The 27323-nt window shown below is 39.1% G+C and overlaps 1 protein-coding gene across 1 annotated transcript in view; it reads right to left on the reverse strand.

Annotated features, from left to right (window-relative positions):
• The window catches only part of LOC149789771 (uncharacterized), a 33572-nt gene extending 14772 nt beyond the window's left edge, over window positions 1–18800 (reverse strand). Inside the window, exons 1-2 of the mRNA XM_089973118.1 lie at window positions 17088–18800; window positions 7277–8043 (exon numbers count right to left, since the gene is read on the reverse strand). Coding sequence (XP_089829244.1) covers window positions 7277–8043; window positions 17088–18391 — 2071 coding nt within the window. The 5' untranslated portion in view covers window positions 18392–18800. The remainder of the gene's footprint in view (window positions 1–7276; window positions 8044–17087) is intronic.
• Window positions 18801–27323: the final 8523 nt, after the last annotated feature.

A 27323-nucleotide genomic window follows, 5' to 3' on the forward strand; every position in this document is an offset into this window, starting at 1 on the left:
CGTCCAAACACCTGGGGTGACAGGAATCGACCTGGCATCGGCAGGCATAGGAAGACCACTGAGGTGAGACCCCAAAGACGGAATGGTCAGAATAGTGGGAGACCAGGAGCTGGAACGACCAGGTGAGAACATTTCCGTGGATCGAGGAAGAATCAGAAAGCAAAGAAGGAATCCACGGGGAGGAAAGGTGACTTGGTGTGCTACGGCTGTGGAGTTGACTAATACAGTGGTAGCAACGGTTAATGGTGAGATGGCAACCGTGCTGTATGATACCGGGTGTAGTTATCCGGCCTTGGTAGATAGTAGATATGTAAAACCTGGGGATTACATGGGCGAGACGGCTGAAGTCCAGTTTGCTAATCGGACGAAAGAATCGTTCTCAGTCCTTAACATTGGTCTTGATTCGCCGTATGTAAAAGGACGAATTACAGCAGCGTGTTTGTCGGGACTGTCTCATGACGTAATATTAGGGTGTAGATATTTGCTGCCACAACCTAACCCTATGACGTGTACACCTGTACACGTGGGCTCCGTTGAGACGGGGGCTTGGTGATTGTCTTCTTGATGATGTAAAGATAGCCACGTCAATGAAATATGGACTGGTGATTGTTTTCTTGATGATGTAAAGATAGCCATGTCAGTGAAATAGGGATTGGTGATTGTCTTGCTGATGGTGTAAAGATAGCCATGTCAATGAAAATTGGTGATTGTTTTCTTGATGGTGTAAAGATAGCCATGTCAGTGAAATAAGGATTTGTGAGTGTCTTCTTGATGGTGTAAATATAGCAATGTCAGTGAAATCGGGATTGATGATTGTGTCCTTGATGGTGTAAAGTTAACCATTTCAGTGAAATGGGATTTGGTGATTGTCTTCTTAATGGTGTAAATATAGTCATGTCAGTGAAATAGAGATTGGTGATTGTCTTCTTGATGATGTAAAGATAGCCACGTCAGTGAAATATGAATTGGTGATTGTCTTGTTGATGGTTTAAAAATAACCATGTCAGTTAAATAGTAATTTCATTACTATTTGATGGACAAAATTTCTGCTTACAATTCAACTCAGAGGAATTAGCAGTATTTACCTCCCAGTTCTCTTACAAAAAAAAGATTTTACTTAATCATTGCCAATCTATGCGTTTATCTTTGTGTCGAGTCGATGATAAAATAGCATACTATTTTAAGGTATTTGTTTTGGTGTTTTTTCTGTCTTTTTTGTTTCACTCTCATTGATTACTTATGTGATAAACAAATTCTCTTTTAATATCAACAGTTGCATAAATGCCTCAGTTACAACACATCCTCTTTACATATTTTATGTTCCATTTTTGGAGATGTTTTGTTTACTTCTTCACCTGTTGTTTGTTTAATGTTCTTTAAGTTTTACTTAATACACAATGAGGTGATCTTAGCTTAAATACAGTAATAAATCCATACAAATATCAGTTTCCATTTGTTAGTATGCAATCTTTAGGCTTAGTCCATAATTTATTCAAAAATTATAAAATCAGTATGACCAAATCGTATTCTGCAAAGATTGATACATTCATCACAAAACCCCTGGACTTTTGGTGACAGAAAATTTAAATTGTATGAGTAATTCATGCAGAACATTTTGAAAACTTCCAGACAAAGGATGCATTCGAGAGGACTGTTCTTCACACCGGTTTACGTTCTGGCGCCGTTCTCGACACTCGAACGACCAGGACATTATCTCGTTCTTGTGGCGAGAACCCACACCTGTTTTTTTTTTTGTAGGTGTGATCTTGGGACAAAATGACAGAGAAGACAGAGATGTGGGTAGCACTAAAATGGTTGTTTGATTTAAACTGTTTATGTTTGCTATAGTTTAGGATGATATGAGAATATCCAGGAATGGCCAAGTATCGGTCGACTATTTCCAAAAAGAGATTTCCTTCACTTTAGTAGCTTTTTTATTTTTGAATAACTTCTAAGCTAATTTATTGTAAATGCATTGAGTTTTTGATCTTACAATCTTAAAAAAATTACATATTTTTTCAGTGTTATTCTCTTTGCAGATAGTAATTTAAATACTTTTTGACACATCTTATAAAAGATGTTATTTATTTTGTTGTAATAAAATGTGAAAAAGCAACTATTTCTCTGTCTTGTATTCATTTAGACAGTAGCCGAGTATATTGACTTATATATGACATTTCATCCATTGTTGTTGTTTCATTAATATATACCAAATGTGGGTCTTAACATCATAAACTGACTTTGTTGACCGTATTAGTATCAAGAAAAAGGCTATGTTTATTTGGACCTTCATATCACAAGAAAAGACCAATTATATTATGAGAATTGGCATGCAAAGGTTTAAATATTTGAAAAGATGCTGACAGGTATAACAAGCATGATATGTATTCCCACCATCATAGTCTATAGTATGATCATAAAAATGTACGCATTTATATCAACCATTTAAATAGCCCCAATACCATATTTTAGTACGGCCCAATTGTTTTACCAGTGTGAATCCATTTTGTCATTATATTGTGAATTTTGTTCTGCTCAATAACTATTGCAGACACAAACAAACACCTTATTTATTTGTGGGGTGCCCAGACTTTAGTTGGTGGGTTGGGGGCACCTATAATTTCTTGCAATTTCACTAAAAAAGAAACATACGAGGTTACAAGACCACGTTATATTGTAACGTGCCAAGGGTCAAGGTCACATAAAATGGAGTAGATGGACAGCTCACGCCTTTTTCAGTTACTATACCTCTCCAGTGTATTGTAGTGTCAAGAAATGTGTGTTCACTACAAAAGTTCTTATATAGATCATAAAAGGACAAAACAAAATAAATATAAATAGTCAACACAGTTTATTATATGTCTTCCAGGGTTGAATGTGTTTTTTCACAAAATCTAGTGCTCTGAATAGTGAATTATAATATCTGCCAATTTCAGAATAGATGTTTCATAAAGCATGTTGAAATGAAAACAATAATTTCAGTGTTAAATGCATGTAAAAATCAGCATAAATGTTCCATTTGTCCTAATTCACTTGATCTCTAACTCAGATAAACCCATTTCCCAAAACTAATCTTATACAGAAAGAGAAGCTCATAGTTCTCAAAATTTGTTAGGGGCCCCGAGTGGCCGAGTGGTCTAAAGCGCTCTTCGTCACGGATCACTGAGAAAGCTTGCCGGTAACTTCTCGTGGGTCGGTGGTTCTTTCCGGGGTTTTCCCGGGTTCTTCCTCCACCATTAATACTGGCCGCCATGTATAGCCTATCCTTTGCTGAAAAATGGCGTTAAACCCTACAACAACAACAACAAGAACAACAACAAAATTTGTTCATATAAGGTACCGAAGTGGTAATGATTTTGTGCACCTAATCAAGTTTCGGAACCAGGCCCGCGTTTGTGTTTTAGAGTCCAATGGTAAATATATTAGAGGCACAGTCTGGAACCGGATGTTAACAGTATCGCGTTTGTTCGCTGTAACACAGTGTGTCGTTTTGAGCAACACAGTCTGAAACCTGATGTCGATAGTGTGTCACTTGAGTTGAATGCGACAATGTGTGTCATTTTGTAGCGACAAAGTGTGTCGGGTATATTATTTCGACAGATAATTGACACAACCACTACAAAATGGATGGAAATTTGTGATTTCAAAATGATACATGAAATTGAGTAGGAAAATCGATAATGCAAATCGGAATAGTAAATTTCCAATGGATAGCAGACGGCTGTGTTGATGAGACAGTGACAGTGTCGTCAGCTAAATCCCTCTATGGGAGAATTTTAATCTGATATAACGAGGAAATAAACGTTGAAACAATTTCAGAGAAACATTATAGTAGTCATTATGATTACTAAATATAATGTGTCGGTAGTAACTAGTCTGCCTTGTTATTAAGGCTTGAGACTTTTTGCTTGGTCTTGAGACCTTTACTGGAATCCAGTAGAAACACAACTGCCAAAACGGCGGATCTCACCCCTATTTATAGGTTTTGGGAACACACAGGAAATTCATGACAACGTTTTCACGAATATGATTAAATATAGAAGAATTCGGAAATATTAACCTGAGCGCCTCCTAGTGGAAATCCGAGTGCAAAATACACACTGTAGTAAAAATGGCGTCCGATTTCAAACGACAAAAATAGTAATTATTTTACAATAAATTATACAAAGATTCAGATTTGATGATGAACAGTTTCATCACACTGGTGACGAAAGATTATGAACTTAATGAGTCTTACCTTAATACAATTGCCTATTTCTCTCTCAAAATAGAAGGTAAGTGATAACAGTTTGCAATCCTATCATGTACACACTGGGCTTCAAAAATCTTTACCCAGATGATAAATATTTAACCAAATCATTTTTATATGATTTACGTATTGTATCAAATTACTTTTCCTTTGTGCAAGCGTCATGTAAAAAAGACTTACTACAGTTATTATTATTTGCATTGGAAACAGAGGTACGACTTTCCAACATGAAGGGAATGTAAACAATAAATGGAGATTATAAATTATCTCCAACATTAATGATATGTGCGAATGCACTTTATAAAAAAACAAGTTGACGGGTAGTCAGGATTGTTTCACTGTCACCTCATGACAATTACAACTCAATTGTGCTTTATTCAGAACAGAAATAATCAACAGTCTGTTACTCTAAATATAATGATGAGCCACTTAGTACTTTTTGTTGTCAGACAGGCATAATTGTTCACAGTGCATATGGGTCAGCTATACCTTATATTTTTTATATGTGTGGACTAGACTTAAGCCTCGATCCCAGTTCAGAATTAGTTAAGGAGCTGATTTCTCCTTTGTTATCTTATTACTGCATCTCGAAAAATGTTATGGTAGAGATTGGCATTCTCTGCCTCTTCCATTTTAATAAAAATGAGGATATCATCAGATAAAATACACAAGTTATGCAGTACACATGCTGCCATAACAAGATGACATTTTTTCCCCTTCAAAATCAGTACAAGGAAGTGCAGTCAAACACATAAACCTACCCTTTATGTGACAAATGGCCCTTTCAACAGTTTGTCTGACTCCTGATATTGCTCTGTTGTATCTCCTTTGCTGTGCAGTCAAGTGGTCATTGTCCTGGAAAGGTGTTTGTAGCCATATCTTTAGAGGATAAGCACTATCTCCGACTAGAAAATCTTGCCTCAAGATTTGATTGTTTTCTGTGTTCTCATACAAAGGGAGACTAATCTAATATGTGTGTCATCAATCACCCCTACAACATCGTGAACAACACTGATAGCCTGAGCAGAAACCACAATGTCTTGGCGGCAGTCATGATCAGGCCATTTCATAAATTTGTTAGCACTGTTTGCCTTAACCTTGGTGACGAAATGAACACAGCCTTGGACACTACTAGGGAAATACTAGTCCTACAACGTACGACACGTCACCCGATATTTTTGTTCTGAGGGGTGATAGGTCTTATCACCTCACTAACGGAACTGTGTAGCGTGTTTCGATGTCGACTAACAGTGTAACGAAAGTCAAATTTTCAGGAATATCACACACAACTGGCAACCAATAATGACACTTTTCTACAAAGTAAAGTTATAATGTTTTTGCCACACTTAACTTACCCTGATGACTTTTCTCTAATAAATACAAATTCTCACAAACGAAATGGACCTGTTTTCAAGTTTCGTTGACCTACATTTTCAGTTTGCTGGAAAGCGATGAAAGCCGATTATGCCGAAATCGGGTTAAGTTGAAACATTATTCTTTGATGAAACGAATAAAAATATATTATGTATATTGGAACTGTAAGAAAAGTTTCGTTTCGTTCAAGAAATATATCCACCACATGAACCTACCTGAACATACTTCGGCATACCTCGACTACCATCACATTACAACAAATTCATATGTATGTCAACGGAACATGAAAATGTATCCATTTGCAAGCGTCATATTTTCATTCCGCCAGGATAAAGAAAGCACAGTAATTATATTAATTACACATAAATTAGTGGAAGAATGTCGATATATGCTGCCAAATGTGTGAGATATTCCTGAAATTTTGACTACTGGTTCTGATGTCAACGAACAGGCTATGCAAGTCCGTTATTTGGATATATCTATATCTATATATATTAATACGTTGACGCAGTCACACTTGACTATTAAGCAACGGGTGGTACGTGGTCAAAGATAAAGTAAAGATGGAAGTGATAGGACAGTCAGAAGAGTAATGATAGGAAAGGCAGAAAAAAGTAAAAGTGTGTCAGTGTATGTTTTCGTCCCATCATACTCAGACCAATCCGGCTACCGCAGCGGCAATGAGATATGAAACCTCAACCGGCATATCTCTGCGAATCACTAGGTTTTACTTGTAGCTGACTAGTTCATTAGAATGTGATTTTGGAAAGCTCCTGCTTATGAGATACCAAGTCAGGAGCTTCTGCAATTATCGATGGTAATTTGTTCCAAGTCCCTATTGTACATGGGAAGAAGCTGAACTTGAAACAATTTGTCGATGCTGACTTTAATTGGAACTATTTCCTTTGGTTTGCCCTAGTTTGGCTATATGCCAGGGTCAGGTATTTGTCTGCTGGTATGTCCACTAGGCTGTTCGCAATCTTGTACATCATGGTTAGCTGGGCCTTGGTTCGCCTGGATTCGAGTGATTCCCACTGGAGATGGTTGAGCATTGAACTGAGACTGCTAGTGTTACGATATTTATTTGTGGTAAACCTAACCGTTCTCCTCTGAACCATATCTATCTTATTTGTTAGATCTTTACTATGTGGGTTCCACACAGTCGAGCAATACTCATGACCTGGTCAAACCAGAGTGAAATATGCCGCACTTTTTACTTCTTCATTGATGATTTGGAGGTTGCGGCACAGGAAACCAAGGATGCTGTTCCCTTTTTTCACTATCTTGTCTATGTGCCTTTTCCAAGAGAGGTCTCTAGGTAATTCCACCCCGAGATATTTTGTTGCCTGCTCATTGGCTAACTTGTTCCCCTTAAGAGTATATTCGGACAGGATTGGTGATTTGTTCCTGTATACTCTTAGGATGCTGCATTTTTTTTTGAATGAACGACATACCCCAAGTTCTTTCCCAGAGGGCCAGTTGGTTCAGGTCTTCTTGAAGGATCTCACAGTCCTTGGAGACGTTTATTTCCCGGTAGACTATACAGTCATCTGCAAAAAGTAATGTGTTGCATTTGACGCTTGCAGGTAGATCATTGATGAACACCAGGAAGAGTATGGGACCCAAAATACTCCCCTGAGGTACCTCACTAACCACTGGTGCTGGGTCTGATGTTGGTCCATCTACTGTAACTCTCTGCGATCTGTATGATAGGAAATCTCTGATCCATTTCTGTGTTACCCCTGATGCCATAGTGGTCCAACTTACTAGGGAGTCTTTCATGGGGGACACGATCGAAAGCCTTACTGAAGTCAAGGATTGCAAGGTCATACTGCTTCCCTCTGTCAAAGGATTTGGCGAGCTCATTCACTAGGGTTATGAGATGTGTTTCACAGCTTCGTCTGGCACGGAAACCATGCTGGCAGTCTGTTAGAATGTTGTAGCGATCTAGATGTTGCATCATGTTGCTGACTATGATGTGTTCAAGCATTTTGCAGCAGATACATGTAAGGGAGACCAGTCTATAATTGCTGGCCTTGAATCTTTCACCATTTTTGAAGATAGCTGTAACGTTTGCTGTTTTCCAGATATCAGGGACATAACCTGTTGAGAGGCACTTCTGGTAAATATAACTCAGGTATGGTGCACACTCTTCTGCTAGATCTTTCAGGATCCTTGCTGGAATCATGTCTGGTCCTGTAGCTTTCTGTGGGTTAATTTTCCGCAACAAGCTGTATACACCTTCTACAGAAACTTGGATGTCAGGCATTGGTGGATAACGATCTCCGTGTAGGCTTGGTAGATCACTCTTATCCTCTTGTGTGAAGCCTGACTGGCATTGACGATTCAGTATGTTAGCCTTGTCAGATGCCTCTGAATGTAGTTTCCGTGTTCCTTGAGTGGTGCCACACCGCAGCTGTCTCTACGTAAGGACTTAATATAGTTCCAAAATCTCTTCTGCTTGTTTGGTTGTTGTTCTTGATGTGGGTTACCGACTTCTATCAAGTTTTCAATATATCTCCAGTAAGCCTGCCGTTCTAAGCGTTGTGATCTTGCTTTTGCTTCTTTCTATAGTTTCCGATCTCTTGTTTTTCCTGTTGTTTTCTGTCTTGCAAACAATTTGTTTCGTCTTCTGTGTTGGGCTCTGATGGATTTGTCTATCCAAGGTTTGTTTGTTTTGTTTCCAGATATGGTCTTAGATGGTATAAATTTATCCATTAACCGTTTGATGTTCTCCTCAAACATTTTCCATGTGTCATTTGCAGAAATGTTATCTGTTTCACGTATGAATGATTCTTGTAATGATTTAAATTCTTCACGTAACTGGCCATAGTCTGCATTCCTGTATTGGAAGACTTTACGAGCTGCTTTTTTCACTTTCATTTGTCGTAGGCTGGACTCTGTGTAAACTGCTTCATGTTCAGCAATTCCTGGTATGACATCACACTTGTTGATTAGTGTTTTGTTGTTTTGTGAAGAACAGGTCAAGCAGATTTGAAGTAAATTCAGTTACACGTGTTGCTGCATCTACAACCTGTTCCATGAATGAGTCCTTTATGATATTTAGTAGATGTTGGCATTGGGCATTGTTTGCGGCTTGTGGTAGTGGACACTCATTCTTCCAGTCAATATCTGCCAGGTTGAAGTCTCCTTCTAGCCATACATGCGCACCTCGTGGGATTCTCGTAAGACATGAGTGAAGCTGATCTAAGTAGTTTGGTTCGGTTAAAGGAGACTAGAAATCCAAATTTTCCTTTTACGTATGTAATTCTCTACAGATTTTAATTCGACTGCAATCTTTATAAATTAAATATCGTAAGCGGGTAGTGATTATATTGCGTGGAACATACCACGATTCCGTAAATTGCCGAGTTTTTCCGAGTTTTGATGAGACGTCAGATCACGTGGTACCGTGACGCTATACTAGCCAGTCCTCGAATACGAACATAAACATTGGCAAGCGAGGCAAACAGGAGACCACATTTGGGTTGCACATTCAAAAGTTGAATCTGCAATCTGATATAATAGTTTATGTAATGTACTGGTAAGTGCTAAAAGAAATTTGTTAGGCACAGGCCCCGGGCTGGTGACTTAAATAAACTAAAGTCCTGAATGAAATTCCACAAGCCCGGACTGTTCATACCTGTCAACTCTCAAGCCGGGAGAAAAACCTCCCGATTTTGGGGGTATTTCCTCATCTACCTCCCGATCTCGTAATATATCTCAGTTTTACGCAGCGAAGTCACGAATATTACATTATGTCTGTCAATTTTCATTTGTCAGAAGTAAAAAATTTAACCCCAAACCATTTTTAAATATAACGTATACAATCCACAGTCTAAACTGCCACACTGCAGACATCGTAGCGATATGACTGAAAAATTGTTAAAGCTACGTTAAAACTTCAAATCACACGCACACACGCCTAAACCGGCACTGGACGAAATAATTAATGTCATACAACCATTTTTTTTCTTCTTTAGTAAATAGAACGTGAAGATAAAACAATATTCAAGTAAATTTCAGATTTTTTAAACAACTGCAACAGTACTAAAGTATTAAAAAAAAATAGAAGAATAAAATTGTCACCAATTAGCTTAAATGAATGATCACTTTGAAGTTTTCTCTGCAAACAAAATCGCATCTCCATTTCCGCCAAAGAAACTCGGCCAGTTAACACCTGACATTACTCTACCGTATATGAAAAGTTTAATTATCATGATTAAATTACAAGGAATAAAACAAAATATACCATGCAGTATATGTGGTCCTAAAGAACTAATTCTGAATAAATATTTTATTCAGCAAACAGTGTTACATGCATTAAGACTTAAACCTAAGGAAATAAGGTGGGGCATAAAACGTGAGAAACACAGTTGCCACAAGTACGGTAACTTGTGACAGCAGATTTGAGCTGTTAAAATTAAGTCCATGGCATTGTAAGTAACAACAAAATAGGCATCGTTTATTTGGTAATCAATTGCTGGTGCTTACGCATACACACACTGTCGAACATGGTTTCTTTGAAGTATGTCCAAAGGGCAGTCCTTTTCACAAGATCAATGCAAGGGTAAGGATTATGTTCATTAGTCACACCGGCTTTATCGTTTGCGTACTTAAATCAAAACTTTAGCTATTTTGCAATTTAGCCAGAACTGACCAGAATGTGCAAAAGGGGCTTGTCATGGGGGAATAATAAGTCGTATCACAGGGAGAAAAGGCACGTCAAATGGGCGGTCGCACATTGGGGCAAGGGAGTGGGCACTAGTTCCCCCTCCCCCCCCCCCGTTCTATTGTCAGACAGTTAATTTGAAACTTTGACCTCTTTTTTTTAATCGCTGCTTTTTAAACTGTCCAAGGAATAGTTTTATATCAGTTCCAATTATTACAGATTACCGTTTATGCATGTTACATGTATACAATGCATATTTTTTTTAAATTTTTAATTTTTTTAAGATTACTGAAAATTGTGTTTTCTCGAAACACGACAGGTTTAGAATCTTATTTTTAACAAAGTTTCCATTTGATTAAAATCAAATCTAAATTTCACCTAGGACAGTGGTGATTTGATTTAGATTGTGCCGTGTTACGGCATGTATGTCAACATCTTGAAAATACATTTACTCATTTCACCAGCGCAAAGTTTCCTCAGGCAAACAATTTTTGTTTCGACAAGCCTGACGGGCACCTCACTTTGAATACAGGATGGGCCGGAACTAAAACCAGAAGGGGCCCAGGGTGTCGGGCTATCAGATTTGTTTTTAGCACTGCTGTTTTTAGATAAAAGATGTGGATTGATTGTTGCATTTTGTGGTCACTTACTCGTCCTTCTGCCCGTTTTCGTAACTCACACATTTAACACTTTTCCCAGGATTTAAAATGTCCAAAGGTATGTCTGGAACAGCGCCAACTTTTAGTCTAGGCCTAGTATTTGCATATCCTTTAGCTGCTATTTTTGCATGATCCCTCTCGTAACATTCCTTTGAGAAATGTAACGAGCACATAGTGCTGTATGGTGTTGCTTTGAAATCGACTCGTTTGTAATAATGTACCCATTCTTTCATTATGCCTTTATCTTTCGGAAAAGATTTGTTTATGTCAACAGGCTTTTCTTAATATTCTAATTACACCCGTAAGCAACGCAAAACGGTATTGTCTTTTACTCTGGCAACTCCCACTTGGGCTGCTGGAGTCGCTACTATGACATCACATCCCGAAAGTAACCGAATAGGCGCGGAAATTTTGCATACGAGGTCACGGAAATTCAGCTCCTAGAATATAGGCCAATATTTAAATATTGGCATTACGGTCACAGATGATACTTCAGAATAAGGTTTTCTGCTATAGTACTTTTATTATTATTCTATATTTGCATTGGTTTCTGGTCTCCTTTAAGGATGGAGGTTTGTAGAAGGCACCAACGTATAGGTCTGATTCCCCTTTAACCTTGATTTTGGCCTAAACTAACTCAGTTATTATCTGCCTTAAGTTCTTCTGGCTCGCAGCTGAAATACTGGTCTGATACTAGACAAATACACACACACACACACACACACACACCCATGTGATCCCTCTGGACGATCTTTGCGATAGGACCTGAAATTTGCTGGGAATACTTGAGATGAATTTATGCTGCTGTCTAGCCACGATTCCGTACCAATAACAATGGTGGCTTTGGTAGAGGAGATCATATTGCTTAGTAGTCCCTTCTTTCCAGGCCCCTTTATAGATTGACAATTAATTACTAGGATTCTCATGGGTAAGTCAGTTCTAATTCCAGTGGGACCATGTGTTGTAGAGGTGCTTCTCTGCTTGTGTGGAGATGAAGTAGCAGTTGGGTTGTTAAAACTTATCTCACTGTCTGCTTGGGTACTGTCACTAAGGCATTGGTAACTATTACTGGTATCGAAGATAAAAGTGTGAAATATTCCAGTGGAGAAGTTTGGCAAACCACACTGAATTCAATCCCAGCTTACATTGTGGAGGGTTTTGAAAACGGCATCTGGCATACCCATACACTCTTGATGATACCATACTTTGCACAAGTCACAGCACACACAAGGTGTCGTCCATTTACAGGCTTTGTTGCAGACCCTGCAAGGAAACTTGATGGTTCTTTGACCCGGGTTTGGTTCTGGTGCATATGATTCAGCTAACAAAAGGCTACATAGATAGAGGAGAACGAGTTTGTTCCTACTTATTGGTCCTTTTGCCTTCGTTATTGTTATTTATAGAGTGGTAATGCGGTGGGTGAAGAGCGATAATTTCTGACGATCCCGAATCAGTACTGGTTGTGAATTAATATTGTCCTCTGCCTGGAACGTCAGGGTTAATGTTTTGCGCATGATGAGGGTAAGGGTGATGAAAGATATGCTAATGGGGTGTAACATATTATAACTTATATCTATCAAGTCAAAAAAAAACGAAAAGAAAAGAAAACGGATGTTTACCATTTAGGGTTGCATTGTGGGATTTGCTGGTGAGTGACCAGCGTAGATTAAAAGGGAATACCTTAAATTTTAAATAGAAAAAGTATGAGCGAGGATACTATCATATTGATTAAGGATATGTTCCCAAACATCAGAGAAAGGATGTTGGTTTATAGAACCTGGCCTGATTTTGTGGAAAAGATTCGTGAGCTAGAACAGGAAGTGACCGACGCCCGCCATTTGTCCTACGGATAGTAAGACATAGCACTAAAACAAAAACATCTGCTATGTCTTACATTGTTGGACATGTGAAAATACCAAACAGGTTCGCAGTCTCTCTAACACTTTCTAAGTTACTAATATCCACAAAACACTAGTAGCTGTTTAGCGGGATATACTTCGTCCCGCCCTCCATGTTTTCTGACCAAAGCATCCACAAATTCTGCCAATAACAGTAATAAACAGTTTTCCCAATCCTGAATTATCGACAGAATTCGTTGTTGTCCATATTAGGTATAATTTCCTCAGCAGAGCATTTCACTTTGGCCGCATCATCTCGCTAATATGCCTAGCAAAATAATATCGTCAAAAGTTATACACTAAGTCAGTTTCTTCTCTTTGTATCGTGACATCCCTTCATACATTGGCAGGGGTATCTCAGCGTCGTTCAGAGCCGCCATATTGTAGTGCGTTCTACTAATTCGAAAGCTGTGTTCGTGCGTGCAACGTTCACATTGTTGGACTAACTCAGCAATGTGATCCTCTTGGTCAGGAACGGGTCTATCAATTGCATCAAAAAACTCCGAGTCTTGATCAGATGGGACAGATCTGAGATGTCCATAAAATGTATTAAAAAATGTTATCAAAGCTTTTACAATGCATTACTTTTAATAATCATCTAAATAATTGCCTTTGGAAATCTCTTAGATGGTTAACAAGTACTGGTTGCCTGATTTGGCTGTGTATAAAGAGGAATGAAGCAGTGTAACATTACTCTGTATAATCATTTGTCATATACAATGTATGGTACAGATGAGCCAAGTTATCTTCTAACTGAGCTCTACTACCAATTGACAAGTGTAACAAGATCTACGGTATTTAGAAATGTCACTAATACATTTTTGCCAATAAAAATGATTCAAGATCTTGTACGAAATTTAACCAACTCTGACATGACCAGCCAAGAGCATTTCATGGGCTTGACTAATAACTTTCTGTCATCTTCAGTACCTGGAGGAAAACGTTGCTCTGGGTCAAAGATTTTGCGATCTGAATAAACACACAAGTCAATTTAATATGATCTTTGTGTTCTCTTTTCATATTTAAATCATGATGCCACAAATAATAGCACATAAAGGGCAATTTTGGGCAAATGGAAATTGGAGTCAAAGATTGCGGAATCTGAGTCACGGGTTGTGATTTATAAAGTCACCAGATCTGGGCCTGTGTTTAATTGAAGATTTTAATACCGCAGAAAAACAATCACTTTTTATCTCCATAATGGTCATCTGTTTTTGTATCATCGATTAATACTGGTTTTTAACTACAGGTGGAGTTCGCATCTTCGTAGGTCTTGTGGAGTGCCGACTTAAAAGCTTCTACTGGCTAAGATCTCACAGTATTTTCATCCAGGTCATCGAACCATCGCCTACAGAGGTGAGATGGCAGTGATCTGGAACAATGAGCGCTTTAAACCACTTGGGGCCCCAATAATGAAAGAGTTTCTAAACTGTTCAGCCATCACTGATGTTTCAAAAAAACAGGTAAGATTGTTAGTGACTGGATTTTCTACAGAATAAGATTGTTAGTGACTGGATTTTCTACAGAAATGTTTGGTTTCAAAGCCAGTGTAATGACGTTTTTTGTTTTCTAAGTCTGACTAAGTAATTGGCAATGTCTATTAATGGTACCATACCCATTCACTATTTGGAATAGGTGCATGAACCTAATGAACTCACATTGCTGTTGAAGGCTAGGGAGAATAGGGGTCCAGCTAGACTTGAATTTTAGAGAGAAGAGACATACATACATACATACATACATACATACATACATATACTGCATATTTTGCAGTGTTTTCATTCTCTTATTTGAATTATGCCATCTATTTCTTAGTTTACTTTATTGCATTTAATATTGGTTTTAAGCAATATTTTATTTTCAAGCAGAAAATTTTCTGATTTGCATGTACAATATAAACGTGTTCTGTACTTGTATAAAATATATCATGTTCACATGCAGTGTATTTTGACCACGTGACTTTAAAGAACACTGTAGAAGTTATAATAAATTTGAAATGACTAGAGTAACTAGACTAAGGTATTGTAATTGCAATTTAGTAAAAATGCATAACCAACTGCTGTTAAATAAGGATTATTCCTTTTCTACTTTATGAAATTTCATTATAAAGCAGCAGTTGAAAAAAATGATAAACTGAAAATTATAAACTTGATAATACCTCCAGGTTCTGATGTCATTATTAGTCAAGCCCATGAAATGCTCCTGGCTAGTCATAACTTCCAGCTTCATAAAAACAATACATTGATAGGTTTATGGTCTTAATTTTGGTCTATACATTTGCAATAACATAAGGCATTGGTCAAATAGTATATACTTCACTGCATGTTTTTCCGTAATTCCACAAAAAAAAGAGAAAACAACTCCGACCTTACATTGCTTTTCAAGTTCTACAACATAGCATTGTTCCATGTGTGTTATAATGTAAATCTTCAACAAAATAATATTTAGACTTTTCTTTCTAGGAATTTAATTTTTCATTAATATATTTGCCCAAACTTTCATAAAAGCAGGAATCTGGTACTTCCTAGACACAGTGATGTCTGCCATTATTTCCCCCTGACACAGTGGCAGGTTCATTTATGGTTTGAAACTAATTTTATGAAGAAAATAATGCAAATGGGGCAGTTCAAATCTTCAGATCACCAATTCAATTCTCATAACACAAATTGCAATTTACATACTATTGTTTAAGTTTCAAAAAAAAAATTTGTATGTTTTTTTCAACAAATGATGTTAGTCACACAAATCAGTCAGTGAGAGATATATACATCTCTGCCATAACCAGAGAAGTATTAAGTTTTATCAAAGTATCATGAAATCTCTGACAACATGAAATCACCTCATCGGTACTAATTAATTAACACAAATTATATTGCGAATAGGTGATTTCGTGTTGTCAGAGATTTCATCATACTTTATTGATAAAAAGTCAGTCGTCTGTGCTATAGCCTACTTGGGAAAAGGGTTAATGGTCAATCAGCTATCAAAACATATCCCTGTGAATGAGCAAGTGTTTGTTTATTGGTACAATGGAAATCAACATCAGTTATTTGATGGCTTAATGCCTATATTTTGCCATCAGCTAAAACACAACACTAAAAAATAATTGGCTACATTGAGGGAGCATCTCAAATGCAATCCTCATTCAAAATATACATATAAAAAGGTCAAAGTGACAAATTGTTTTCACTTTCCTAACAGAATAGGTGAAACTTTCATTTATATGTGACTTAGTTACCCACTTTACCTGATAGCGTGACCCCTGTAGTTCCAGAACTTGTAGCATCTGGTATCTGATACATAACTTTCTTCACGAGATCTATAAACCTTTTCAATAAATTGTGCTGCTTGGCGCAAAATTTATTTTGGTGGATTCTATATCTTCAGCATGGCAGGGTTCTCTTATTGGCAAAAATAATTAATGTGTGCCATTTGTATAAAGATGCAGAATATATCTAAATATGTGTGCCTCATATCATCACTGTATAAGTCCATAGGTTTACACATAGACAATACAAACATGTATAACTATTTTGTATCTATTTTAACAGATTTTATATCAACATTCAATGTTTCCAGTATTGTCAGTTGAAACTCTTTGCACATCTTTGCATGTATTTGTACCTATCTGCCCTGTCCTTGCATTTCTTTGACAATCTTTGCTCTTTTTTTATTACATGACCACCATACATTCCAAGTCTCCCAAATTGTACAGGAGTCTTTTGATTTTCGACCCGATCATTTGATCGAATCATTTGCTGACAAGATCTCCCACATATTAAAATAAAACTGTGAAGCATAGATATTTCTAGCTAAAACAACATTGAAGACACTATTAACAACTACCCATATCCATCAACAGAGTTAATGCAATCGCAATGTTCTCTGCCTTATACGTCTATTCGAGAAATAAACCTCTGATGTAATTTTTCCCCATTGAGAATTATATTCTGAACTAGTTTTGTTCACATGGAGCAATATGGCAGTAGAAGGAGACACATCACAATTGGAATATCATCTGTCTTTGCTGCTGTAGAGTACATAGTGCACTCCGCCAGAGGCGAAACACCAAAACAAATAAAAATTGATGTATATTCCTACAACTACTTCAAGGGTTAAGAGAAAAATAGTTGCTATGCTAATCTCCCTGCTTTAGACCCAAACTCCCTGCTTTTGAACACAAATCTCCCTGATTTGGTTCCAGAAAACTTGGTATGTATGCCTTAAACGGTTACTCTCCAGTATGTCTCCTCATGTGTAACTTCAGATGTCCTAGGTAACGAAACCTTACATGACATTCTTCACACTCAAATGGTTTTTCTCCAGTATGCGTCCCCATGTGATTCTTTAGATTTCCATTGTGACTAAACACCGCACTGCAAACTTCACATTTAAATGTTTTTTCCCCAGTATGTATCCCCATGTGATTTGTCAAGGTTTTACTCTGACCAAATCTTGCATCACATACCTCACATTTAAATGGCTTTTCTCCAGTGTGTATCCTTATGTGTTTTGTCAGAATACCACTCTGACTAAATCTTTCATCACATACTTCACACTTGAATGGTTTTTCTCCAGTGTGTATCCTCATGTGGATCTTCAGACTGCCAATGCGACTAAACCTTTTATCACATACTTCACACTTGAATGGTTTTTCTCCAGTATGAATATTCATGTGCATCTTCAGATTTGCACTGCGACTAAACCTTACATTACATAATTCACATTTAAATGGCTTTTCTCCAGTATGTACCCTCATGTGATTCTTAAGACATCCACTCTGAATAAACCTTTTCTCACATACTTCACATTTAAATGGTTTATCTCCAGTATGTATCCTGATGTGGTTTTTCAGATTTACACTGCGACTAAACTGTCCATCACATAATTCACACTTAAAAGGTTTTTCTCCAGTATGCATCCTAATGTGTTTCTTCAGGCTTCCACTTTCACTAAACCTTTCATCACATACGTCACACTTAAATGGTTTTTCTCCAGTGTGTATCCTAATGTGGTTCATCAGACCCCCACTTTGACTAAATCTTTTACTGCATATTTCACACCTGAATGTTCTTTCTCCAGTATGCATCCTCATATGCATCTTCAAAGTTTCTCTGCGATTAAATCTCACACAACATACTTCACACTTAAATGGTTTTTCTCCTGTATGTATTGTCATGTGTTTCGTAAGACTTCCACTCTGTCGAAATCTGTTTTCACATACTTCACATTTAAACGGTTTTTCTCCAGTATGTATCCTCATATGTTCCTTCAAACCTGCACTGCGACTAAACCTTCCATCACATACTTCACACTTATATGGTTTTTCTCCAGTATGTATCCTCATGTGCTTCTTGAGGCTTCCCTTCTGACTAAACCTTCCATCACATACTTCACATTTAAATGGCTTTTCTCCAGTATGTATCCTAACGTGGACATTCAGGTTTTCAATGCGATTAAACACTTTATCACATACTTCACATTTAAATATTCCTTCTCCAGTATGCATTCTCGTGTGTATCTCCATTATATCTTGCATTGGTTACTGCAGAAGGTGCACGACCAACTGGACGGCCACATCTGCGCTACAAAGGGCTACGGCTATTGGACAATTCGGCCCAAGACAATTCGGCCCAACTTGGACCGAAAATAAGACAATTCGGCCCAACTTAAAAGACAATTCAGCCCTACAAAGATGTTTGCAAGAAGGATATGAAGGCGGCAAACATCAATGTCAACGACTGGGAGAGATGTGCAAACAACCGTTCCAGCTGGCGTCTAGCTGTCAGGCAGGGAGTTCAATACGCAGATGAAGAGAGAAGAATAAAACAAGTTGAAATGAGAGCTAGAAAGAATGCTAAACAAAAGCTTACTTTGGAGCTACGCCATCGTCTCCCGTAGATAGACGGATGCCAAGAGAATGGTTACTGCAAACACCGAAATACACTTTAAAAGAAAAGAAAAAGAAAAAATAGTACACCATAATACACACATCTTAGCATGTTCTCTGTGTACATAAAGTGTACACACATGAATTATGGTTTGTTTTTGTTTTAATAGTATTTTATGATTCAAATGATTTTGATATGAATTATTTACTTTAACTTAAAGTATTAAATACTTTGCTCCAAGTTAAAGTACTCGTCAATCACTTCCCATTCAGATAATCAATGTAAGACTTTCTGTCAGTTTTACATCAAGAACATGCTGCCACAAGTTTTGTTATATCCATAATTGGCCAATGATAACATTTTTTACTTCAATCGACAACGTGATCATGAAAAACAACAACAATAACAATAATACTAAAAATAATAACAATAATAAAGTATGATCCGGAATAATGGTCATACGTACCGGACTCAATATTCCTTGGATGCGAATTTTTAGGTTTATTCTTTGGTTCCCAGATTATATGGTGAGTGACTCCGAGCAAAAATAGTTTAGTTTGTATCAGAAATGAGAGCTACAGAACCCTACTGAATACGTCGTACTCTACTGGACAGGTATCATATATTGATGAACGTTACGTTCCAGAACGAGGTAGTATGATACAGATTGATTATCCAGAACTGAGGTGATGTCCTTAACGGACGGTGCATATTATATTATTCAAAAGTTAAAGTAAATATAAAATATAATGAATACTTTTATTATTTTCACTTCCCTTCTGTACATGTAATTGCTATGAGTCCATTCATATTTTATCTGTCGAATCAAGTACGACCAAGTGATGTCATTACATAAATTTAGCTATAAAATAGGAAAATAGTAAATACCTAATATAAAAATCACATACATTATATTTTATTTTGCTTTATTTATTATTCAAACAAAAGCAAATTATAGATGTTGTGTGTACACAGATATTTACACCGAGAATATATAAATACATGTGTATTTCGGTATTTATTTCGATTTTTCAGTGTATTTCGGTGTTGATAGTAACCGATCTTTCATCACATGTAGTACTTCATGCTAAGGGGGCAGCATAGTCTGTTTCTAAATTGTTTAGCATTTGTTGTACACACATTAGATCCTATTCATTGTTGTGTCTCTTCAACATGATAGTATATATTTTTGTTAATAAAATGTTGACACTTACTACAAAATTTATACAAGATCTATTTAGTTTGCTAGCAGCAGAGAGGGTGAACAGAGCTTCTTATGAAAATAAAAAATATAAGGTCAATAACACCAAAACCAAAGCCTCTAATAAAAACCGAGAGTTTCCCTAATTTGGTTAGTTTATTTTGTTCTTTTATTTTTGTCATTCGTATTTGTAAACATTTGTATGATGTTTTGATTACCTTTCGGACACTCACTGTTGGTCGCACCCTCCCTGCTGTTGTGTGGGTGTGTGAGTAATTATATAATTATTATACCAACGATGGAATCGTACACAGTCTAGAACGACTAGAGGCAATTAAGAAATATCTCACCACCCGTGATTATGTCAGAAAAAAATTGCAAGCGTGTCGGTGTTTCAGTTAGAATTTGCAGAGGGTTCAGAACAGTTATTTAAACCGGTTATGACGGCTACCGAAAAAGTTGCAGAGGCTACCAAAGGTCTTCTTCCCACGTTAGAACAGGCCGCTAGAGAAACTGGAAAAATAGCAGAAAGAACTATAAAAAACAAAACAGATTCTACGAGAACTTGCAGGTGAAATAGCTGCTGTTCAACAAAAATTACAAAAAGAAATAAAACAAGGACTTGAGAGTGTTGACAAAGTCCATGAGGAGGTCGGTGATGTAATGGATCTTGTTACGCCAAAACCAAAACCACCAGCCCCATTTACCGAAGAAGGTCGTAAGATACTTCGAGAAAAAGCTGTAGCGGTTTCCGCAACAGGATATCCAGATCGTGATAAATTATTAGAGCCAGTCACCGCCAGTGTTCCCGAAAGATAAAAAAAAAAATGGGTTTCTTTTGCATTTCGAAAGTTTCGTGGTATTTTCAGATTCACTGATAAATATATGAATGAATTTGCAAATTTTGAGAGGCAGGTCGAAGAATTTAGAAGAGCGCCATTACCCGGAGATGTATTATCGCCAGGAAAATCGCCATTCAGAACACCTTGTATTGAGGAAGAAGAAACAACTGGAAGTGGTATTAGTACAGGTACCAGGGGAGTGGTCTCCCTGTCCCAATAGTGTCCTTGCTGATGTTGAACGATTCGAAATTCTGATTGGCGGAAAACGAGCTGGTAATAATAAAGTCTTGGCTTGTGGAGTTATCAAACTTTATATATAATATCATTTGTTTGAATAATAATTTGTCTAAATCATTACTTTGCAAATCTTATTAGATAATCTTCTACACTTTTTATAACCCTGTCACTGTCATTATTTTTTTGATATAATTTTTTTTCAGTTCTCTGTATTTTTTACCACGATATTACATACACAACTGCATTTTCCCTCTAACTCCATTACCGCATTTCAAACACGGTTTTGGTCCTAGATTTCTATTACGAACGCTTTGAAAAGTATGTCAGCAGAATTCGTTTACGCAAGCTTTGTTACAAGGAGTCGTAGAACCTATCATTAACCATCTCCATTTGTCCTTTTGTTTGAACCATTAAATATATATATATATATATATATATATATATATATATATATATATATATATATATATATATATATATATAAATTATAATATGGATGAATTCGAGAGATTATCTAAGACCCAGCCTTCTAAAAATAAACGTAATCTTGATAGAATATCCCTTGACTTGCCAATAAAAGCTCTGCTTGATGCAAACAAAAGTTTGATTAATAAAATTCACGACGCCAAGAAAGAATTTCGCAAAGATGGCGCATCTCATTTGTGGTCAACATTAAAATCATCGATGTTGTAGATGGTACGATGAACGACAAACGAGCGGCAACGATCATTAACTATCTCGACAATCGAAAATATATTTTTAAAGTAAAGTTTGTTGTATTAGCATTAACAGACAATTGGATCATCTGTGACAAATATGATCCTGTCCTTCTTAATGAAAAAACGGCCATATTGAGTAAAAAATCAAAACCAGGAATGCTGACTGGTACTATGAGGTAAATGATAAACCCAGCGCTGATAATCTGAAACCAATGAAATTTTCAAAATAGATTGTGTAGCTGAACGAGTAACGGAATATTTAACCGTTTCGACTCGTGGAAACGGTCTAACGGATAAGAAACGTAAAATAATAAACGTGTGTAGAGAAATAGTTAAAGATACCGGAGCGTCTGTCAAAGATGTCGCTAAGCCAGGAAAGAAACAAAAGTAACCCAAAGTAGTAGAAACGATTACTGGAGAGATTTTGTACGAATCAAAATATTAATCAAAAGGAGCTTCGATTGAAACTATTGATCATGATGCGCATGCGTGGACTAATGCAGTAACAATCTTTTCACGAAATCAAATTGTTAGCAGAACAAAGGAACTCTCAAACAAAGGAACGATAGGAACACGTAACAGAAAACAAAGGAACAAAAGAGAGACTTCTAGCGGAGGAACAGACTGGCTTAAGACAAAAACAAAAGATAAATCATCATTCAATGTTATACTCAATTTAAGTAGAAGAATGCAAACTTGGTCCAAACAAATGGCTCTATTCAATCCAAACACGCAAACACACAAACCACCAAACAACCCTATCAATAAATGAATAAAAATATTGGATGTATTACAACTCCAAACAGCACCAATAAAGCATGCAAAACCAGCAAGATTAACGCAAGTCGTACCAACCACAGCATGTTCTATCGTAATTCTGGTATATTTAAATTTGTTGATAGGATAATAAATGTTTTCATTTCATTGTAATAAAGTCTCGAACAATGTTTTAAGGAATGGAAAATAGGTGTAATTAATACCTTTAACCAGCGACAACGTAATGTTATTATTTCCTGATTCATAGTATCTACGACATTCTTCGTTATCAAGAATGGTTTCTAGTTGACCTTATTTATACACATGATTTTAATGTCATCATGAACACTTGCTACGCTCATTAATCAAAGAGCACCTAGCTCGATAAAAATTTTTGTTCATGTTTTGTAATGTCCATGCACTAGTTTATCATTAAATGGTGATACGCCTTTGTTTGTGTTTCTATTTTATGTTTCTCACTGCATAGTACTGTCAATGAAATAAGATTGTGTTCGCCATTCAACGATGTGATATAATCATCAAAATTTAACTTACCGCTTATTATCTTTTTCTTGATCCTTTTTACTCTTTTCTTTGGCTTACCATCTCTCGCTTGAATAGACTACATTTTATTTTTTAATCCTATAAATCCTGTTATGAGAACACTATAATTGTTTGCTTCATCAAAGTATGGATAATCTGACAACAATTTTTTCCTTGTTATCATGCATATACTTTTACATATCATCTGTACTGATATCTTAACATAACGAGTTGGTATCTGTGAATAATAATTTTGCTTTATTATCAAAATCGTATTTATTGTTCCGGGGGGTGCGTGGCCTGGGCCTGACGTTCCGCTTGCCAAAGGAAAGTGAAGCGTCTCTCATAGCCTCTCCTTCCCAGGTGTAGTGATCGCCGCAGGACCATTGTCTCGCTCTGCGGGGCAGGAGGTTACTTGCATATGGACTCTCCTACACTATTGTGTCCACAGCAGCACCTTCACGCGGTGCCCCCTGTTTTAACAGAGCCTGCTGTGTGGCGCGACCGAGTATCCGGCGGTATAACTGGGTGGGCAGACTGGGCTCATTAGCCTTGGCAGGCAACCAGTCTAAGAGAAGGGAAACTCTGACCCCAAACCCGGGCAGATGAAGCTCGTTAGCCTTGTCAGGCAGTTCATCTAGGAGAAGGAAACTCTGATTCAAAACCAACCAAGTCCCATCCATTGGATTATGGCTCCACTGCCTTGTGGATATCTTCGGGAGAAGGAAAGGCTACGGGAGTAAACCCAGACAGAAAATCAGGAGTGGAGCCCCTAAGGCGGCTGGGGGTCGACTACGACCTCCTTCCGGCAGCTCCTGCATCCAAACTGGTGCCAAATGTCATGCTCAGCATTCCTTTGGACCCCACCAGCAAGGACGAGAGGGGGATCCTGACGTCTGGGCAGCCCAGGATCTCCATATTCCACGCCCAGGCTTGCGCCCTGGAGAGGACACTCCAGTCTCGCTACTGAGTGAGGAAACAACACGGAAGCTGACAGTTTACGGGTTATAAGTCCCACCCGATTGGCGTAGGGAAGGGGCGCCACGGGTCAGCTTTGACGGTGGGAGGGATCATCGTGTCCCACTGGCCAACTATCGCCCGCCTCAAGCCGGGCAGCCCCCGGTCAATAAGGTGTTGACCCGCCATCGTCTGCCTGCTCCAGTGGGTGTCTGGAGCTCAGTGTGTTGTTCAGCATGACAAGCATACGGTAATTCCACACCAGACAAAAGAAACAAGAAACCAATAAAGAAGACTCCAGCTCTTCGATTTGCAAGCTGGAATGTGCGCACCATGTGTACAGGCATCTCCGACGACCTCAGAGAAGTGGACGACACCAGAAAGACGGCCATCATCGATAGAGAACTCACCAGACTAAATATCAGCATAACTGCCCTCCAGGAAACCAGGCTCGCCTCTAGTGGCTCCCTCAGAGAGGAAAACTACACCTTCTTCTGGAAGGGTCGAGAACCTGAGGAGCCCCGTCAGCACGGAGTGGGCTTTGCCATCAAAAACAATCTCCTGGCCTCGGTTGAACCTCCAACAGGGGGCACTGAGCGTCTCTTGTCCATCCGCCTCACCACTACTTCAGGTCCTGTCAACATCATCAGTGTCTACGCCCCAACCCTCATGTCATCAGAAGACGTGAAGGATCAGTTCTATGGGCAGCTGGACGAACAGATCAAAGGATGCCCCAAAAATGAACCACTATTCCTCCTCGGCGACTTTAATGCCAGAGTAGGTGCGGACCACGAGTCCTGGCCTACCTGCCTCGGATATCACGGCACTGGAAAGACCAACGAAAACGGCCAGAGACTGCTGGAGCTATGCACCTACCATGGCCTGTGCATCACAAACACCTTCTTCAAGTGTAAGCCACAACACAAAGTGTCATGGAAACACCCCAGATCTCATCACTGGCACCAACTCGACTTGGTCATCACCAGGCGCTCTGCCCTTAACAGCGTCCTCTCCACCAGAACCTACCACAGTGCAGACTGTGACTCCGACCATGCCCTTGTGAGCAGCAGAGTGCGACTACAGCCACATGTGCTACACCGCACAAAACCAAAAGGATGTCTTCGCATAAACACTGCACAGATGTCAGTCCCTGCCAAGGTGGAGGAGTATGTGTCTGCCCTGAACAAGGCTCTCCAGGACCTGCCTGAGTATGACGCTACAGCCAAGTGGAACGCCATGAAGGGTGCCATCTACAGTACAGCTATGTCAACGTTTGGCAAGAAGGAACGACCCAGCCAGGACTGGTTCAATGCACACCTATCAAGGATGGAACCACAAATCGAGGAGAAACGAAAAGCCTTCATAGCTTACAAAAAATGCCCTAATGAACGGACGCTTGCTGCTCTCAGAAGTGCCCGAAGTAACACCCAACGCATTGCTAGACAGTGTGCAAACGAGTACTGGCAACAACTGTGTGAAGGGATCCAGCGAAGTGCCGAGTCCGGACACATCCAAGGCATGTACAGTGGCATCAAGAAGGCTCTAGGCCCTACAGTGAAAGGGGTCGCTCCCCTGAAATCCCTGACGGGAGAGAAGATCACAGACCGTGGGCAACAGATGACCAGATGGGTGGAGCACTACTCAGAACTATACTCCCGAGAAACGTCAGTCACTGATGCAGCCCTCAGCAGCATAAAGAATCTGCCCACCATGGAAGAGCTCGACAAAGTGCCAACCTTAGAGGAGCTCAGCAAAGCAATCGACTGCCTTCCAAACAACAAAGCACCAGGTAGTGACAGCATCCCACCCGAAGCTATCAAACGTGGAAAACCAGCATTGATTAAACCACTGCACGAGCTACTTTGCCGCTGCTGGGAGGAAGGAGTAGTCCCCCAAGACATGCGTGATGCCACAATTGTGACCCTTTACAAAAACAAGGGCGACCGCAGTGACTAATAATTACAGAGGAATCTCGCTCTTGAGTATTGTTGGTAAAGTGTACGCCCGCATCATACTCAACAGGCTGCTGTTGCTGGCAGACCGTGTGTACCCGGAATCACAGTGCGGCTTCAGAGCAGGCAGGTCGACGACAGACATGATCTTCTCCCTACGACAACTCCAAGAGAAGAGCAGAGAGCAAGGTCAACCACTCTACATGATGTTCATCGACCTCACCAAGGCCTTTGACTTGGTCAGCAGGAAGGGCCTTTTTGAACTTCTGAGTAAGATCGGTTGCCCCCCAAAACTCCTCAGCATGATAATCTCTTTCCATGCAGATATGAAGGGAACAGTCATGTACGATGGATCATCCTCAACTTCCTTCCCAATTAACAGTGGTGTGAAGCAGGGCTGCGTGCTGGCAACATACACTTTTTGGGATCTTCTTCTCCCTGCTCCTGTCCTACGCCTTCGACACGTCCACGGATGGCATATATCTACACACCAGGTCTGATGGGAGCCTGTTCAACCTGGCACGACTGCGCTCAAAGACCAAAGTGAGAGCTGTGCTCATCAGGGAGATGCTTTTTGCAGATGACGCAGCTCTTGTGGCCCACACCGAGGAAGCCCTCCAGAGACTGGGAGACCGTTTTGCTGTTGCCTGCACGCACTTTGGTCTCACAATCAGCTTGGAAAAAACAAATGTCAGCGTGCAAGATACCACCATTGCCCCTTCAATCAAAATCAACGGTGTCACCCTGGAAGCAGTCAACAACTTTACCTACCTAGGGTCAGCCATCAGCAACACTCTCTCGATTGATATGGAGCTGGACAGAAGGCTTGGAAAGGCAAACACCATCATGGCTCGATTAACAAAGAGGGTTTGGGAAAACAACGCGCTGACAGAGCACACCAAGGTCCGAGTCTACCAGGCCTGCGTTCTCAGCACCCTTCTATATGGAAGTGAGACGTGGAGTACCTACATGAGGCAAGAACGCCGGCTCAACTCCTTCCATATACGGTGCCTAAAACGCATCCTGAAAATCAGCTGGCAAGACCGTGTTCCACACAGCGAGATCCTGCAGCGTGCAAGAACCCCCAGCATGTACTCCCTGCTAATTAAACGCCGCCTTCGATGGCTGGGTCACGTCCGACGCATGGAGGATGGAAGGCTGCCAAAGGACATCTTATATGGACAGCTGGCCACTGGCATGAGAAGAGTCGGACGCCCCTCACTCCGTTTCAAAGATGTGTGCAAGAGGGACATGAAGGCATGCAACATTTCACCCGATGGCTGGGAAGAGCTGGCTGAGGACCGAGGCACCTGGAGACTGATGGTAAACAATGGCATATCAGTCGCTGATGCGAGGAGAGGCCAGTTGGTGGC

This window comes from Sinohyriopsis cumingii, chromosome 10 (genome assembly GCF_028554795.1).
Source record: "Sinohyriopsis cumingii isolate HCF-2022 chromosome 10, ASM2855479v2, whole genome shotgun sequence".
Lineage (NCBI taxonomy): Eukaryota > Metazoa > Mollusca > Bivalvia > Unionida > Unionidae > Sinohyriopsis > Sinohyriopsis cumingii.